The following is a 17,612-nucleotide window of genomic DNA, read 5'->3' on the forward strand; positions in this document are numbered from 1 at the left end:
TGTCAACTTTACACACATCTGTTCTGGGCAAGCATGCAACATGCGACAGCATGCTTTTGTGTGACTGTGTTCAGAATGTAAATCCATGTTAATTGACAGTATTTTAGCTGTCACGCAAGTATAATAACTCCCTTAGGGGTTTTTTGTGATGGGTTCAAGCCTTAGAGTATTGCCTTTTTCTGGTTTTGATCAAATTTTTTGGATTGTGTGTGGTTAAATCCAGCAGTAGGAGGTCAGGCTGCTGCCATAAATCATGTCTAACAAGTAAAATCCATTCAGCACCAGGTTGCTGCTTGGCTTAATGAATATCCAGGTGTGACTCTGATATGAAAAGAAATTGAAATCATGTCTAGGGTTGATTTTGTAGACTAAAATGCATGTAAAAAAAAAAACATACACAGACAAAAAGTTTCAGTTCAGTCTCAGAAAATCTGACATGAGGGTATTAAAAGAGAATGCAACAGACAGGAAGAATAACAAAGCAGACATTCCATAGGGTAGAAACCTTCCTTTTGAGTGTATTTTATTGACCACCAATAAACAATAAAAGGCAATTCGGCCACCATAAGGCAATACTCTACCATAATATACACAACGTGTACAGCTGCCGCCTGTACTTTCTCTAGCCACAAATAAACAAGATGGATAATTACCCCTTGGTAAAACATCAAAAGTGGCAAAGAGAGAGAGGAAAAGGAAAGAGACACATAGATGAGCAGGGAGGGAGTAAGAGCAGATATGAAGCTTGAGACAATGTGGTGGGACAGAAATGTTGCTGTCTCAACATGGCGCCTGCAGTCCTGCAGCTGGGGAACTGTCCTTACTGCCTCCTTTAGTAAGCACTTGTTTATTTCCTTCTGTTTCTCCACCCTTCTTACCCTGCACTCCATGTTTGCCATATTTTCCCAGTGAGTATTTTCCTTTCCTCAGTGTCTTTTCTTTTCCTCCTCTCCTCTCCTCTCCCCTCCTCTCCTCTAATCTCCTAAAAAATGGATGGGCGCTGGTTGTTGCAACAGCATGTGTTTCTGATTAAAGCTCCACACTGGAGTCTTGTGGATTGCTTCTCATGCAAAATAATGTGACCCAGAGTGTCAGATTTAGCCTGTAATGAAACAGAGTAATCTTTATGTTGAGGAAAGCACATCCACTTTTGACTGGCACTATTCTATTATGTTTTCACATGTTCCAATCTCCATCATTTTTTTATTATAATAATAAACAAAATTTATAATAATAATAAAATAATAAGAATCCCAACTGGCTAACCAGATTGGATATTTACTGTAAGGTAATATTTTATACTTGACCTTACTTTCTACCATCTTAAACCCTTAACCCAGATAAGTCAGGAAATACTTTTTTAGTATCTATGAAGAGACCACTACATTACTGGAGCTTGCCAGTTATAGTGAAAATGCTCCTTGAGCATGATGTCATCCTGAAGTTGTCTTATGAAAGACTTAAATACAGTCCTTGTGGAACAAACCATGTTGCTAAGAATACATTTTCTTTACCATTAACAGTAATACTGGTGATGATATCACTAGTCTGATGCTATGTTAATCTCTACTTTGATTGTAATAATTTAATGTAATAATAAAAAACAAATAAATGAATACAAAAAAACAAAATTTCAAAAAACAACAAAACTAAAACTACAATTGATGTTAAATATTTGTTACATTTGTAAACTGCAATATCTTATTTTGTTATTTTATAGACATTACATATGTACTCAGAGCAGTTAACACAAAAACTTGTACAATTACTGCCAAGCTGTGCTCTTATTGTAGATGATGTGTGTCATATGTAAACACTGTGATCACCACTCATGCTCAGCTACTTGGGTGCTCAATAATATTTACCAAAATTACTTAAAAGTCTTTTTTTCTTAAAACACATTCTTTCTTCTTCAACAAAATTTGAAGTTATGATGTCAAACAGTGTTTTAAGATGCTTAGTGAATAACCTGCCCAAGTCTCTATTTAATTGCATTTTGTTAAAATGCATTTTAAAATTACATTTCAATACAGCTCCCAACAGAGATCATAATAATTAATTAATTCAGTTCAATTCATCTACAATACAGAGAAAACCCCAACAAACAAACGGCAGCCATCTGTCTACAAATAGTTTCGAAACACTTTCACAATATGCTGAAACAGATTCAAGCCCCACTTTTCTGTATGGATGTATATATGTGTGTACACTGTACAATCTCATTAGTTCCCAGAACTTTAAAAAACTATGCAAACTCATTGCCTCAAAAAAACTAAGTAAAGCCTACTTAAGATAGCTACATTAGGACACTTATCCATTTCAAGTACTAAGAACAACTTGTTGTTTCTGGCTGCGCAATACTAATTGTTTACCCACTGACAAACATTTCAAGTTCTACTAAATTAAAAACAGATTGTAGTAACTTAAAAAAAAATCACATTATGTTTTATCATTCTTGAAATTTCTAGTACAACACTTATATTAATATAACACTGAATGTACGTAAGTATGATTCAAAAAGACTAATTGGGTTTTTAAAATCAGCCCAACTTTTATTTTCAAATGCAAAAACGCATATCAGCCAACATACTGGACACTGTTCTACTGAACAACAAACAATTACATTGCCATCGTTGTTTCACTGTAAGGTAATAACCTTACAGTGAAACAACGATAACAAAGTATCAGATTTAATTATTGTGAAACTATGTTTATACTCCCCATTACTTTGTATTGCAAGTTACATTACTTATATAATCAAAGTTAAATGTATTTATTGTTCAGCCACAAGTGCAATCTCTAGATCAAACAACATATTTGTTTTGCATTCAAACACAGAAGCTTGTATGTTGTAATATTTTAAGGATGGCTTGTTTGCAGTCCTGGTATTACTGCCTGAATGACCGTCATGGATTTAGGTGATCCTAATGTAAGTGCAGAAGAAAGTCTTTAACATTGTCCCAATTTCCCTGCAGGTGACCATCCTTACTGACCACACCATTTGTGATGGAGGACTCATCTTCCCTGGTGTCAAATAAGACAAGCAAACAATCATATTCTTTAGAACACCAACTTATTTGCTTTCTTAAAACATCTTTTATTTTTATTTATTTTTTTGCATTTGCTATAGAACAGAACCCGATTTAGACAATCTCAGGTTCTGTCCCCACCGGAGAGGTGACATTTAATGTCCCGCTTGTCAGTCTGGATACCCCTGACCACCACCTGACACACAATAATGTCATGAAATCATATTTTTAAAAAAGGCCATGGAAACACGGCCAATAACTTTTCATCCTGGTGATCTGCAGAATAAATCAGGCACAAAACAAATTTCACTGTTCAAAAACTTGCAGACTTAACTATACAGTGTAGACCCTCTAAACTAAGTTTGTGGGATATGATCTTTCAAAAAATGCAGATCAAACTGTCCTTGTTTGCATTTACTTATTCAGCTTGTCTTGTAGAATTTATTTAAGTCAACAGTAACAGCATAGTGCAGTCATATCTCAAGTCTAATAAGAGAAGACAGGAAAAGACCAAGAAACAATTTCCCCAAACTAAAGCACAAATGAAACAATAAGTAAAACAGGTTGATCTGGTATGATTAAAGTTTAGCCTGATTAATATAAATGTCACTGAAAATTACTAATGTATTGTAAAACCAAAATACTTACCACTCATGTAATGAGTGTTGGTCCAAGCCTCAAAGACACAAAGCAGAGGGAGAAAAAACATAAATTATTTATAAGCTGATTTAATACTTAATGGCTGTGTGACTGTTATAAACTTACAACACAGAAGGTCAATGTAGACCTCATACAACCAAATTATTATTATTTTATTTATTTATTTATTTATTTATTTTTTTTGTGTGTCCCGTTTGGATCTTTAGCCATCAGAATTGTTGTCTTAAGGCCAAGTAAGATGCCAAGCGGATTTATTTTACCAAGTGGATCATCATGGCCTTGCCATATTGGTCCATTTGATTGACCTTTATTATAATTATGAATTTATTTTCTGTTGCTACAAACGGGACAGACATGACTGGGGGATAGGACAGGGAGAAAGAATGAAAGAAAGAGAGGGAGAGAAAGAAAACCAAAGGGGAGAAGAGACAGTGAGAAGGGGGGGAAGAAAGAAAAAAAAAACACCTGGGTCACCTGTATGGAGAAAAAAAACAGAAGAGAAAGCAGACAACAAAGAGCAACATAATAAAAAAAAACGGCACCATCACAATAAACTAGCTAGCAGTAGATATCAGTAGATACTAAATAATAAACGATATTGTGCAGCATGCAAGATAGACAGCGCACAATGTGCTTTGAGGCAGCAGCAAAGAATGCTGTAGTCCGCGTCTGTGAATACCCGTGTGTACACCTGTGTGCATACCTGTGTGGACCAGCATGCTTGCATTCCAAAGGTTTCTCCATGTAACGATCTGCTAGGGAGTGTGGGGAGCCACAGCCCCGTCCTCCAGGGTATGAAGCAGGTATGGAGGAGATCAAAACTCCAGACATCCAGAGGCCCCCAGAACACAAGAGACCAAGGAAGACCAACAGAGGGGCAGCCGCGCCACTGTCCCAGTAAGAGCTGAGGAGAGTCCCAGATGAGGGCTCACTCAGCAGCCGCGGAGCAGAAGCCAGGGGGAGTTGCAGTGACGCGCCCGTGAGCTCCGCCGGCAGCCAGCTGTGCCTGAGTGACCGAGCCCCAGGCCGAGAGGCCGGGGGCACCCCATCTCCGAAGTGGCCCGAGCGAGCCCCAGGCTCCAGGCCCCGATAAGCGGCCGCCAAGGAGTGAGCCGGTGTGTACCCGGACGCCCACCCCCAGACACAAAGAACCACCAACGCACCGACATACAACCAAATTAGACTTAATAATACTAAAAACACCATCTACTAAGTGTCTTAATGTGTGGTATTACCACCGTCAGTTTAGGCCTAAAGAGATATGTGTTGTTGTTGTTTTTTTAAACAGCTAAATAAAATGGATTCATTACATGCTTGTTAAAAGCTAACTTCGAATATATAAAGTTTCTAATGAGAACAATAACCAGGTAAAACATGTGACAGTGTTTATATTTAACATAGTCAATTGTGACTTTAACGCAATTCTTTAGAAGGACAGGCTAAAATTACTTTATTTTTTTTAACTATAAAGCCAAACTAGACTGATGCATGATGCATGTTAAAAATAGTACTTCCCATATAAAGGGCTTTAGTTGGAAAATTAAAAATCTAAAAATAGTGTACGTTCTTTAAACTTTCCACTCTAAAATAACACACTATATCTGGAAAACTGTCCCATGTTTTTTAAAAAAAGAAAAGGTACAAGCTTCAGCCATGGAACCAACAGAACAGATTTAGAGAAACTGTTCTTAAAAAACCATGCTAATGCAAAGGAATAAAACAATGATCAGAAATCTGTATGTATCTAAATATAGGATTTATGTTCTTCATAACTGATTATAGTATATTTTTCATATATTCATCTAATCTAAATTAAATATATAACTTAAGGACCTTACATGTGAGCCATGAGTTTTCTATTAAGTGTTAGGTAACAAAACGGTAAACTAGACAAAAAAAAGAGAGAGAGAGAAAAAAAAAAACTAATACAATCTAAAATCTAAAGAAAAGAAGCCCTCAGGTTCAGTTAGGCACACTTACCTGTAGTTTGTGAAAAAAAAATCAATAGAGCATTTTAGTTCTACACTACACCGGGGAGTGGTTGCATGCATGCTGGGACACAATGCGATTCATGTCCCTTGAATGCAGGCAAACACAGCAGAATACACATACGAGTCCAAATAAGTACTGTGTGTGTGTGTGTGTGTGTGTGTGTGTGTGTGTGTGTGTGTGTGTGTGTGTGTGTGTGTGTGTGTGTTGTAACGTGCAGTGGAGGTGAAGCCAGCCGCGGAGGTGTGCAGGTGGATAGCGAATGAGCAACAGCTTCTGACTTTCCAAAAAGTACTCATTTATTTACAATATCAAAATAAAAGTGCTACCTCTACCACACATTACTAAAGAGCACACTAGTCCGCGTACACACGGGAGCATCCATTACCGGAGGAGTGCGAAGAAGAACAAAAAGGGGGTGACACCAGTCGTGAGACAGGAGGCGCCGCCATGTGGTGATACACTGCATTACAATAGCAACTGTTACAGTGTGTGTGTGTGTGTGTGATGCATGATGTGATTTCATTTCCTAATTATATATAATTAGGAAATAAAATCTTTTGGGTAAAAATCAGTCAGTGTAATGTATGTGCACATATGTATACAAACAAGACACTTCACATGTTCCCTGTATTCATTATTTTTTCAGCTCCGAGATTTGCAAGCTCCTCTTCTCCGACAGTCCATTGGACCTGAAACAAAACTGCAGCTCCAGGTATGCTCTGCTACCTGAATTCGCAGGTTCTGAAACTTCATCGTCGCCTGGCTGGTAGGTCGGTGTTTATGTCAATTTCCATTAGGCGACGCTGTTGAGTCAAGCACTGGTAAAACAAGTTATCCAGCTCCACTTGATCGGTGTCAGGACTTGATCGGGGCTCATCTGGAGAAGACTTTAAGGCAACACACATCGGACACGTGTCAGTTGCATTAATCTTTTTAATTAATACTACTACAATACAGCTTTCAAAAGCAGGAAATATCATGTAGTGACTTTAAAAGAAATACCATTCATCGTTTACAGTTTTTTCTGAATGCTTAAACCCTAACTGTGATTCTTATAGCACAATTTCTAAAACTATTAATACTTATAGCAAAACCACTCACTGAGTTTGCAAAACTAAAAGCACAAACACTGCTTTGCACTCAGTTTGCCATTTTGTAACACACACCTTGCAAAATTGTGGCTATCCACAATCCACTGCACAGCACTCTTTTTGCAGAACTGTAAACACAACTCACTGCTTTACACTCAATTTCCAAATGATCAACACGCTCCTAGCAAAACTATACACATTTATGGCTATTACAGTGGGGCAAAAAAGTATTTAGTCAGCCACTGATTGTGCAAGTTCCCCCACTTAAAATGATGACAGAGGTCAGTAATTTGCACCAGAGGTACACTTCAACTGTGAGAGACAGAATGTGAAAAAAAAATCCATGAATTCACATGGTAGGATTTGTAAAGAATTTATTCGTAAATTAGGGTGGAAAATAAGTATTTGGTCACCTCAAACATGGAAAATCTCTGGCTCTCACAGACCTGTAACGTCTTCTGTAAGACGCTTTTCTGTCCCCCACTCGTTACCTGTATGAATGGCACCTGTTTGAACTCATCATCTGTATAAAAGACACCTGTCCACAGCCTCAAACAGTCAGACTCCAAACTCCGCCATGGCCAAGACCAAAGAGCTTTCGAAGGACACCAGGAAAAGTATTGTAGACCTGCACCAGACTGGGAAGAGTGAATCTACAATAGGCAAGCAGCTTGGTGTGAAAAAATCAACTGTGGGAGCAATCATCAGAAAATGGAAGACATACAAGACCACTGATAATCTCCCACGATCTGGGGCTCCACGCAAGATCTCATCCCGTGGGGTCAAAATGATCATGAGAATGGTGAGCAAAGATCCCAGAACCACACGGGGGGACCTGGTGAATGACCTGCAGAGAGCTGGGACCAAAGTAACAAAGGTCACCATCAGTAACACACTACAACGGCAGGGAATCAAATCCCGCAGTGCCAGACGTGTTCCGCTGCTGAAGCCAGTGCATGTCCAGGCCCGTCTGAAGTTTGCCAGAGAGCACATGGATGATACAGCAGAGGATTGGGAGAATGTCATGTGGTCAGATGAAACCAAAGTAGAGATGGCACGATACCACTTTTTTATGTCCGATACCGATACCGATATCATAAATTTGGATATCTGCCGATACCGATATGAATCCGATATAGTGTTTTTTAATCAACAAAACTGTTTTTTAAAATATCTTGCTGCATTTTGCAAGTCTGCAAGTTCATACTCAAGTTTAAAACAACAACTACACTAAAGCTATTCTGTTATACCTGTATACAAAAAAAATATTTCATAGTTCAGCAATACTGATCAATCTAATAAACTTAAACCTACACCATCCTCCCTATTCTGGTATTTTAAAGAGTACTTAGCGTAAATATTAAGCAACCTAACTAATAGGGTTCCAACTCCCAGCAACAACAAAAAGAAATAAATAAAAAATAAGGAACCACCCCTCACGCGCCACCTCATGATGCTTAATCGACGTAATCAACCTTAATTTGATGCAGTGTGAAAAAAAATGCACAGAAATCAATTATTTTTCAAGAAATATTAAATAGATTCAACATCTTTCTTCAACAAAATTGCAGACTGCACAGATGGTACCTTCCCAAAGTAAAAAGTACTATAGCTTACTAGGGTATATATTAGACTTAATAGTCACTATATACAGTAATTGACTTCTATTCATTTTACATCAAATTAAAACTTTGGGTGTCAGATAATTATTTATTAAAAGCTCGACATTTTAAATGAGAATAAGAAAGAAAAGTATGTCTTTGTGCCCCCTTTTCCCTGTTCATGCCCTATCGGCCCCCCTGGCTAAACTTTGCTAGATCCGCCCCTGCACAGTTACCAGCGTCAGCTACATAAAAAAAGATCCTGGTGTAGAAAGTAATATTAAATAAATTCTAACAACAGCTTATCAAGCTTAAACGTGCTGCTGTTGTTCAGCCGCTGGTTTCCTCTTTCTGGTGCAAAGTGGGCCAAAAACAAACAAGAGACACGGACTCGCGACAGAAAAGCCGATCAGCTGATCATTTAAGCAGTTTCACGATTGAAGTAGCAGCCGGAGAGCGAGAGGCAGTCGCTTGTTAAGCTTAACGTGGGAATGCTTTACAAACATTCAGAGATGGACTTACACACTTGCTTTACTTCTCTCGGGGATAACTTTGTCGGAGATGAAATGCCAGGTTGCTAGCGAAGCTCCACATGCTATCCAGACCACCGACAGGTCCCGCATGCCACAGCTGCTCTATCACGTGATGCATACTGCTCCGACTGCTAACGTTCTGAGGTGAGTTACGGCGTGTTGCAAGTTTTGTGAGGTGCTTTCGTGATATTTAATGGATCGGATTACATTTTTTATTTTTCTCCGATATCCGATCCAGTAATTTAGGTCAGTATCGGACCGATACCGATACGTAATATCGGATCGGTCCATCTCTAAACCAAAGTAGAACTTTTTGGTATAAACTCAACTCGTGGTGTTTAGAGGACGAAGAATACTGAGTTGCATCCCAAGAACACCATACCTACTGTGAAGCATGGGGGTGGAAACATCATGCTATGGGGCTGTTTTTCTGCCAAGGGGACAGGACGACTGATCCGTGTTAAGGACAGAATGAATGGGGCCATGTATCGTGAGATTTTGAGCCAAAACCTCCTTCCATCAGTGAGAACTTTGAAGATGAAACGAGGCTGGGTCTTCCAACATGACAATGATCCAAAACACACCGCCCGGGCAGCAAAGGAGTGGCTCCGTAAGAAGCATTTGAAAGTCCTGGAGTGGCCTAGCCAGTCTCCAGACCTCAACCCCATAGAAAATCTGTGGCGGGAGTTGAAAGTCTGTGTTGCTCGGCGACAGCCCCAAAACATCACTGCTCTCGAGAAGATCTGCATGGAGGAATGGGCCAAAATACCAGCTACTGTGTGTGTGCAAACCTGGTAAAGACCTATAGTAAACGTTTGACCTCTGTTATTGCCAACAAAGGTTATGTTACAAAGTATTGAGTTGTATTTTTGTTATTGACCAAATACTTTTCCACCCTGATTTACGAATAAATTCTTTACAAATCCTACCATGTGGATTCATGGATTTTTTTTCACATTCTGTCTCTCACAGTTGAAGTGTACCTCTGGTGCAAATTACTGACCTCTGTCATCATTTTAGGTGGGGGAACTTGCACAATCGGTGGCTGACTAAATACTTTTTTGCCCCACTGTATGTACACTATTTTGCCAACTGTCTGGCACACTGTCACATGTGAAAACTGTGTTAGATAAGTAGTTCACTTTGCAATCAGCCTAAGCACTATAAATAAGCTACAGCAGCGGTCCCCAACCCCGGGCCTCGGACCGGTACCGGTCCGTGAGTCGTTTGGTACCGGGCCGCGAGAGTTGAGGCTCAGGTGTGAAATGTATGGTTTTCAGGGTTTTTATCGGTTTTAAGCGTTATTTTGTTATCGTTTTTATCTTTAACTCGGTCTTCCTGGGTCTTTTCATGTGTGTTATCAATAAATCTTCTTTTTTTCGGTACCGGTACTAGTTTTATTTTGTTGTATTTTTCCGCGACACCTTAAAGGCTGGTCTGTGAAAATATTGTCGGGCATAAACCGGTCCGTGGCGCAAAAAAGGTTGGGGACCGCTGAGCTACAGGTAAGCTGTCCATGTGGAGTACAATAGAGGGAGCAAGAAGAGTGAGAATTAGAGGAGGCTGAGGAAGAGGGCGTGGAGGTGAAGAAGTAGGACGAAGAGGACGACAAGGACAAGGAGGTGAAGTTAGAGGAAGAGGACAAGGAGAAGCAAGAGGAGGACGAGGAGGGGGAGGAGGAAGGGTAAGAAGAGTAAGAAATATAATTACTGATGACATCACAGCTACAATAGTGGACCATGTAATCAACCATGGAATGACCCTGAGGGAAGCTGGCCAACGGGTTCAGCCTAACTCGAGCCGCTACACTGTAGCAAGCTAGTGCATTGTGTGCTTATTACAGTTTTTTCTGAATGCTTAAACCCTAACTGTGATTCCTGTAGCACAATCTCTAAAACTATTCAGACTTATAGCAAAACCACTCACTGAGTTTGCAAAACGAAAAGCACAAAAACTGCTTTGCACTCAGTTTGCAATTTTGTAACACACACTTTGCAAAACTGTAGGCACAATTCACTGCACAACACTCAATTACCAAATTTCCAACACACTCCTAGCAAAAGTATACACATGTATGGCTATCATTAACACTAATTTGCCAACTGTCTGGCACACTTTCACATGTGAAAACTTTTTTAGATAATTAGTTCACTTTGCAATCAGCCTAAGCACTATAATACAGGTAAGCTGTGTGTGCGGAGTGCAATGGAGGGAGCAGAAAGAGTGAGAAGTAGAGGAGGCCGAGGAAGAGGACGTGGAGGTGAAGAAGTATAGGATGAAGAGGACGACAAGGACAAGGAGGAGCAAGAGGAAGACGAGGAGGGGGGGGAGGAAGATGAGGAGGGGGGAGAGGAAGGGTAGGAAGAGTAAGAAATAGAATTGCTGATGACATCAGAGCTACAATAGTGGACCATGTAATCAACCGTGGAATGACACTGAGGGTAGCTGGCCAACGGGTCCAGCCTAACTCGAGCCGCTACACTGTAGCAAGTACCATAAGGACATCTTGAAATGAGAATCGGTTAGTACCGTCACTTCGCACAAAGATTTGTAGCACTGCCATATGCCAATGAGAAACACACCAATACCATTGATGTAAAAATACTGAAATTGTTACTTTACAGAATTGCTAGATGACCAGATGCTGGGGGCAGAGGAAGCATGTTCACTGCAGACCAAGTAACCCATATAGTCATTATGGCGATTGCAAATAATCCTATACTTGGAAATAAACACTTGTGTTTGTTTTTATGTGTTTGAATAAACACCAGTACTTGAAGTTTGGATCCCTCTATGCTTATGGATTTATGACAGAAGTATGAGCTCAAACTGACATAGCCTACCTTGTGCACAGAGAAAGCAAAAGCCAGATGTGTTTTGTATTCATACCATCAGTGTGCAGTTGGCGCATTGTGTGCTTAGTAAATGATGCATGGCTTGTGTGTACTGTTTGATACGGAAACACCATTTTTACGAAGGTGTGAAGAGTTAATCTAGCTGTGTTTGCTTTTGCAAGAGAACTACAATGTTTTGATTATTGGGTGACAGGTTTTCTTATTTGTGTGAAGAGTTTTGCAAAATTAGCCAATAGTTACAAAAAATGTGCTTAAGCAATCAGAAAAAACTGTAATGTGATGGCTTGTGTTAACTGTTGGATACGAAAATACCATTTTTACAAAGGTGTGGAGAGTTAAGCAAGGGTTATTCGCTTTTACAAGAAAACTACAATGTTTTGCTGATTGGGTGAAAAGTTTTCTTATTTGTGTGTAGAGTTTTGCAAAAATAGCCAAAGGTGACACTCTAACTTCCGTGTCGCTTGGCTGGCTGGTTGTTATGAGAGAATAACTTAAAAATACAATAACTTATATAATATACGCATATTATAACTTATTTCCCCCACTACTTTTCTCCCTGAAATGGATGTATTGCTTCTTTATAATTTAATTACCCACTTCCCGCATACAGCTGGCCACCAGGAAGGCAACAATGCAATGCCGACAGATCTAACGAGCGGCTGATTGTAGCTCGCGAGGTTGGTGATTTGATCTCTGCCTGCTCCAGTCTGGATGCCACGTGTCTGAATGTTAAATAGAGAAGCACTTATGAATAGAAAAAAAGTGTTTGTAAGGGTGAATGTGGCATGTTTTATATAGCACTTTGAGTGCAGGTAGAGTAGTAATAACCATGTAAGACCCAGTCCATAACAAGTAAAATGAAGGGAAAAAAGTATAATATAATAATATAAAAGTCCTCTGTGAACCAAAACGCACTCTCTTGTTGTCTCTTGTTAACTGTTTTTAAATTTTACTAATTCAGGAAGTATATTCTTCTTTTTCAAGGAACCAATAAATTATTCTTTTTTATTTATTTATTAATTATCATTTCTAGCTTCTAACACATCTACTGTACTTCTTGGAGGGTGCAGGAGAGCAAGAGCAAGAGATGTCTTGCAGAAATCGCGGAATGGAGGGGACATTATTGTGAATTATCACTGTTCAAACCAGAGGTTTCACACACTGTGACAAGTGTGCATCCAGGTGGCCGGTACCACAGAAAGCGAATGCTAAAGTGTTTTCTGCCATTTATACTTATGATCTATACTGATACCTCTGACTGGATATCGATCAGTGACTGTAAAACAGTTTAGATATCCTGTAGCCTAATAATAATCAACACGTTCTCACTCCCGAGGCGTAATATTTTACGCTAGGTGAAATCGTCAACATGTTACGCTTCCGGGCATCCAACACGTTCCTAAATGACGAGATCAGAAAAATGAGGAAACATGAGAACCGTTTTGGAATCCGTCTACACATATTCGTTAATTTTCCTCAACTCGCTTAAGTCTGATCCTAACAGCCATAATAACACAATCATATATTTTGTATTTAAGTTTTTATTTAGTTCTTATGCTGCGATAAGCGTTGTTTTGGTAAGTACGACTGTCGATCCAAATAACATCTGTAACATTAGATAAACTGATGTTACTATAAAATGATATCCTGTTATTCCGGTTAAATTGTGATGGTATCTTAGGCTGATGCGTTTGGCATAAGCATAATAAGAACACTGAATAATGTGCTGAGTTAGTAGTAGTATTAACTCAAAGTTCTTCCCAGAGTTTATTCTCCCTGTTTGTTAAAATAACACTGTACTCTATTACAGAAGACTTTAATTATTGTCGTCAAATGTCATACAAAGTAAATATATTAGATTTTAACTTTTTGATTTTGTTTTCCCCATGTACTGTATTACAACCGCTACTAGTACTACTGTTTCTAAAACTAAAGTAGTATGAATAATGATAATAATGTATTATTTAGTTTCTTACCTTGTTTCGACTATGCCTATAAAGGGTTTGGTCCGATAATAAATACAGTGATACAAGGATACACAGTTGCCCATTTTTATCTTAATTTCTTGTCTGTTTATATTTATTCAAATTCATCAGAAAAAAATATGATATGGAAAACAAAAATGAATGTTTACTCCAGTTATACATTACAGTTTTTTCTGATTAAGCACATTTTACGCGCCAGAGATCCCTTAGCTACACCGTGTTTGTTTCTATTTAGCACACCTTCCCGAGTGCCCTCCTCTCTCTGAATTAATTTATCCCAGCCCTTCTTCTGCTACGTCTATTCATTATCTAAATCTTTTCTTTCCTTTTTCCCCCACTTTTCTCATTTTCTAATTTCTCTCGATCCTACAGGTTCACTCTTCCATACCGTGTTCTTGTGGGCCGCTGTCCCTCCACCAGGCTGTCCCATCCAGTGATACTGCTTTTTCTACGGCTAAATTCGACCAGAACAGAATGACATGTTATTTCTTTATGTTATATCCGTTCTCCACTCCTCGTCCCTCTTCCTCTTCTCTTATGTAATTAAGCAGCCGTCGTATGTAGCAGTCATTCATTCTCACTGGAAGTCAAGGTCTGCGTTTGTAGTGAAGGAGGACCTCTCTGGTTGTAGTTTTAGATGCCCAAGTCACACTCCTGGAGCCGACTACAGTCCAGACTACAGTCCAGAAGCGGACCCGCGGCAAACGTGAGAACAATGCATGACGAGGAATGTGTTGTGCGACTACCTGCGCTGCCGGTTTGCCTCGCGAGTGATGTGTGCAGATGAGGGCGCCATGAGATCGCTTTTGATGGTATACTGCAAAAAATAAAAGAAAAATATAATAAAAAGGTAAATATCCCATAGCTCATCCGGCAATAGCTCATCCAAAAAAAAAAAACTGTTGGTGTGTGTGTGTGTGTGTGTGTGTGTGTGTGCGTGTGTGCGTGTGTGTGTGTGCGTGTGTGTGTGTGTGTGTGTGTGTGCGTGTGTGTGTGTGTGTGTGTGTATCTATAGGCCTATGTATACATATATGTAAATTTAGAAACACACACACAAAACCTCCAAGATGGATGAAACAGGCATGACAGAGAATAGCTTAAAAAGGGGACAAAACAAAAAAGGAATGTCCAACTTTTATGAAAACTGACATTTCTGATCAACCAGTTCAGTATGAAAACATTGTAGTTAACTTTAAAATTCTTGTGAAATTGACTGCAAGCTGCTCCGGAGGTTGCCTTCATCACTTCACAGTCGCAGAGATATGTGACCTGAAACTTTCGATGGATCTGAATGAAAACGCCAGGTTGCTGTAATCAGAAAGAGAAAGAGATTGGTAGTCTAAACAAATTGCCTAGGGTCCACCAAACATTTTTCTCCAGGGATCTTTAACTCGTTAATCCTGCCATGATCTCACCTGACGGCACGGGACACTGTAGCTCTCTCCTGCCATTGATACCGGCTCGTCATCTTTATGCACAATCTAGAGACGTTATCGTAACGGATATTGAAGATGGATTGCTAGAGAACACCGGTGATTTGATTTCCGAGGTGGCTACGATGAGGGCCGAGGACGGTCCATTACACAGTTGATACATATTGTTAACTGTACACAAACCTTCAGTGTGCTCTATAGCGAAGGGTTTTAGAGGGAGAGGCATGCAAAGGGCAGCCAATGACAGTTTCGGGCATGCCACGCCCAAAGCGCTCGGAAGTTCTGACGTAATTTTCTTATATATTATTAAATAATCTGCAGGCTTCATTAAATGTTTTTGCCATATTTTCATATTTCACCGTCGCTTCAAACAAGAATCGTGTTTCACCGCTTATAAGCGGGCAGGAGACTGAGGCGAAGTCGCCCTGACTGTCAAGCTGCATCCAATTACTGTTGCAGCCCGTAGTGGAATTTCCCCACCGAATACAAGTGTCTAAGCTTGTGTAGCAGCATGGGTCTTCTTTTAAGCTGGAAACATGGCACACACAAACACCCACACACACATTTCAGTAAATGCTGACATTTCTTTTTTACCAAAAAGAAATGTCAGCATTTATTGTCCACAGATTTTGTAGATGGTGTTTTTAGAACCCTACAAAAAGACTCCACTAATCAAACAAAACATTAAGAGCAAGTACTTGACGAGAATGGGAAGGGAAAACTCTATTTTAACAGGAAGAAACCTCTGGCAGAACAAGGCTCAGGGAGGTGCAGCCATCTGCCACAACAGTTGGGGGTGAGGGGAAGAAGACAGAACAAAACCACACTGTGTAAGAAAGCCAGAGATTAATAATAACTAATGATTAAATGCAGTGTGATGTAGAAAAATTTATCAAAACTTACAGAATTGCCAATAATTCATAAAAACAATAATATACAACATTCAGAATTCATTGATATCAATCACTCCATCAGCTTAAAATATACATTTTGCTACTGCAAACACAGACATGCAGTGGTTACTTGAAGCAAGTCTTGCTAAGGCAAAAGTATTGTTTTTCTCCTAATATAAACATTTTCTTTCTATATATATCCATCTACCTCACAGCTCTGTTGCTGTCAAACTGTGCTGGCACATCTACAGCATTATGTGCTACATCTGCTATTTACAGCAAATGACAAGTATGTGCATGTCATGTCCTTAAGAAACAGGGAAAACAATCCAGCAAAGAATGAACCAGGACCTGGAAGGGATGATGTCAAGAAGCCATTCTTAAGGCAGATAAACAGATAAAGCTGGTTTGAGGCTGCATTTAAATAGTAGTGTTGGGAATCTTGTAAAGTGTAATCATATTATGAATGTCGAAAAGTGCCATCAGATTTTGATACACCATGCAATGCCATCTAGGGAATGGCTGGTTGGCACAGGTTAATTTCTTAGCATGATAATCATCCCAAACATACTGCCAGTGCAGTACAATTATATAATTATTGCAGTAAAGTTGTAGCTGAATAGAAAACCAAACAATGGAACACTATCATTCTCATCATTAATGAAGCAGTGTAGGATCATGCTTGACAGAGAACAGCACAAAAGGTAGCCAACGTACAAAGAAGAAATCCAATAGTTCTGGAGAAGCAACTTAAAAAAATTACAATAAAGCTTGCCTAAAAAAGTTCAGGCTCTAGATCAATAAATACACATGGTCATACCAAATATTAACCTTAAATCTAGTTCAAATTGTATATGTTCTACTTTCATTTATATTTGCATCTCTCACCCCAACTAGTTCTCATTATTCTACTAAATATACAGAAATGAGATATGGCTCCAAACTTCAATGATTATACAGCATATATCTTAATGACTTTAAAAACAAGAAGTGGGTGTACACGTTTGAAAAATAGCATCACCATTCCTGAAGAATCTCTTTGATTTCTGTATTTCTATTTCCATGATGAGCATCGGTAATAAATATAGATTCTCAGACATTTTGTTGCTTGATTTTTTTCTGTCTACAGCAAATGACTTAACAACAGTTGTTCTATAAATGTTGACATATATGATCCTAAAAAAGGACACCCAGACTGTGCTTCATATTAACTTTGTACTAAGCTAAGCCTATAATTGTGTTTTTATCATAGCCAATATAGGCCAGCTGGACTCAAATGCTGGACTTGGAATCTCAAAGTTCAGTTTTATTTCCAGTGAAGTCAGCAACAACACACTGCAAAATGAGGGAAGCAGTGATCAAAGGGTCCATGGAGAAAAAGAGTCTAAACATCCAGTTATACACAAGAAACTCCTCTCAACTCGGGTTAGGCTCACCCAACACCAGAGAAAAGAATCCAGGAATCTGTGTAGAAGAGACAAATGGTCAGTATCCAGAAAAAAAACAGGAGCAAGATAAGTCAAAGGAGCTTGCAAAGAAA

General features: G+C 39.2%; 1 protein-coding gene across 2 annotated transcripts; it reads right to left on the reverse strand.

Annotated features, from left to right (window-relative positions):
* Window positions 1–5,978: 5,978 nt before the first annotated feature.
* Window positions 5,979–15,416, reverse strand: LOC146575537 (uncharacterized). 2 transcript variants are annotated; one of them, XM_085272564.1, is made up of 6 exons: window positions 15,162–15,416; window positions 14,938–15,054; window positions 14,493–14,563; window positions 14,135–14,200; window positions 12,355–12,483; window positions 5,979–6,568 (listed from the first exon to the last, which is right to left on the reverse strand). In XM_085272564.1, exons 1-6 carry the CDS (start codon window positions 15,195–15,197, stop codon window positions 6,493–6,495), a joined length of 495 nt encoding a protein of 164 aa, XP_085128690.1. In that variant the 5' UTR covers window positions 15,198–15,416; the 3' UTR covers window positions 5,979–6,492. The 2 variants fall into 2 exon arrangements, with proteins under 2 accessions (XP_085128690.1, XP_085128692.1); XM_085272566.1 differs by lacking the exon at window positions 12,355–12,483.
* Window positions 15,417–17,612: the final 2,196 nt, after the last annotated feature.

This window comes from Mchenga conophoros, linkage group LG4 (genome assembly GCF_057382185.1).
Source record: "Mchenga conophoros isolate Kocher_MC1m ecotype Shallow Benthic linkage group LG4, M_conophoros_male_GT1.1, whole genome shotgun sequence".
Taxonomy (NCBI): Eukaryota; Metazoa; Chordata; class Actinopteri; order Cichliformes; family Cichlidae; genus Mchenga; species Mchenga conophoros.

Bases quoted from the DNA above. Each gene is read 5' to 3' on its own strand.
- LOC146575537 (XM_085272564.1), bottom strand. From the start codon at position 15,197: ATGGCAGGAGAGAGCTACAGTGTCCCGTGCCGTCAG. The intron at 14,564-14,937 runs GTTAACTACAAT...TATTTTTTGCAG, and splicing joins AATTTCACAAGAATTTTAAA to TATACCATCAAAAGCGATCT. The intron at 6,569-12,354 runs GTAATTAAATTA...GTTGCCTTAAAG, and splicing joins CAGCTGTATGCGGGAAGTGG to TCTTCTCCAGATGAGCCCCG.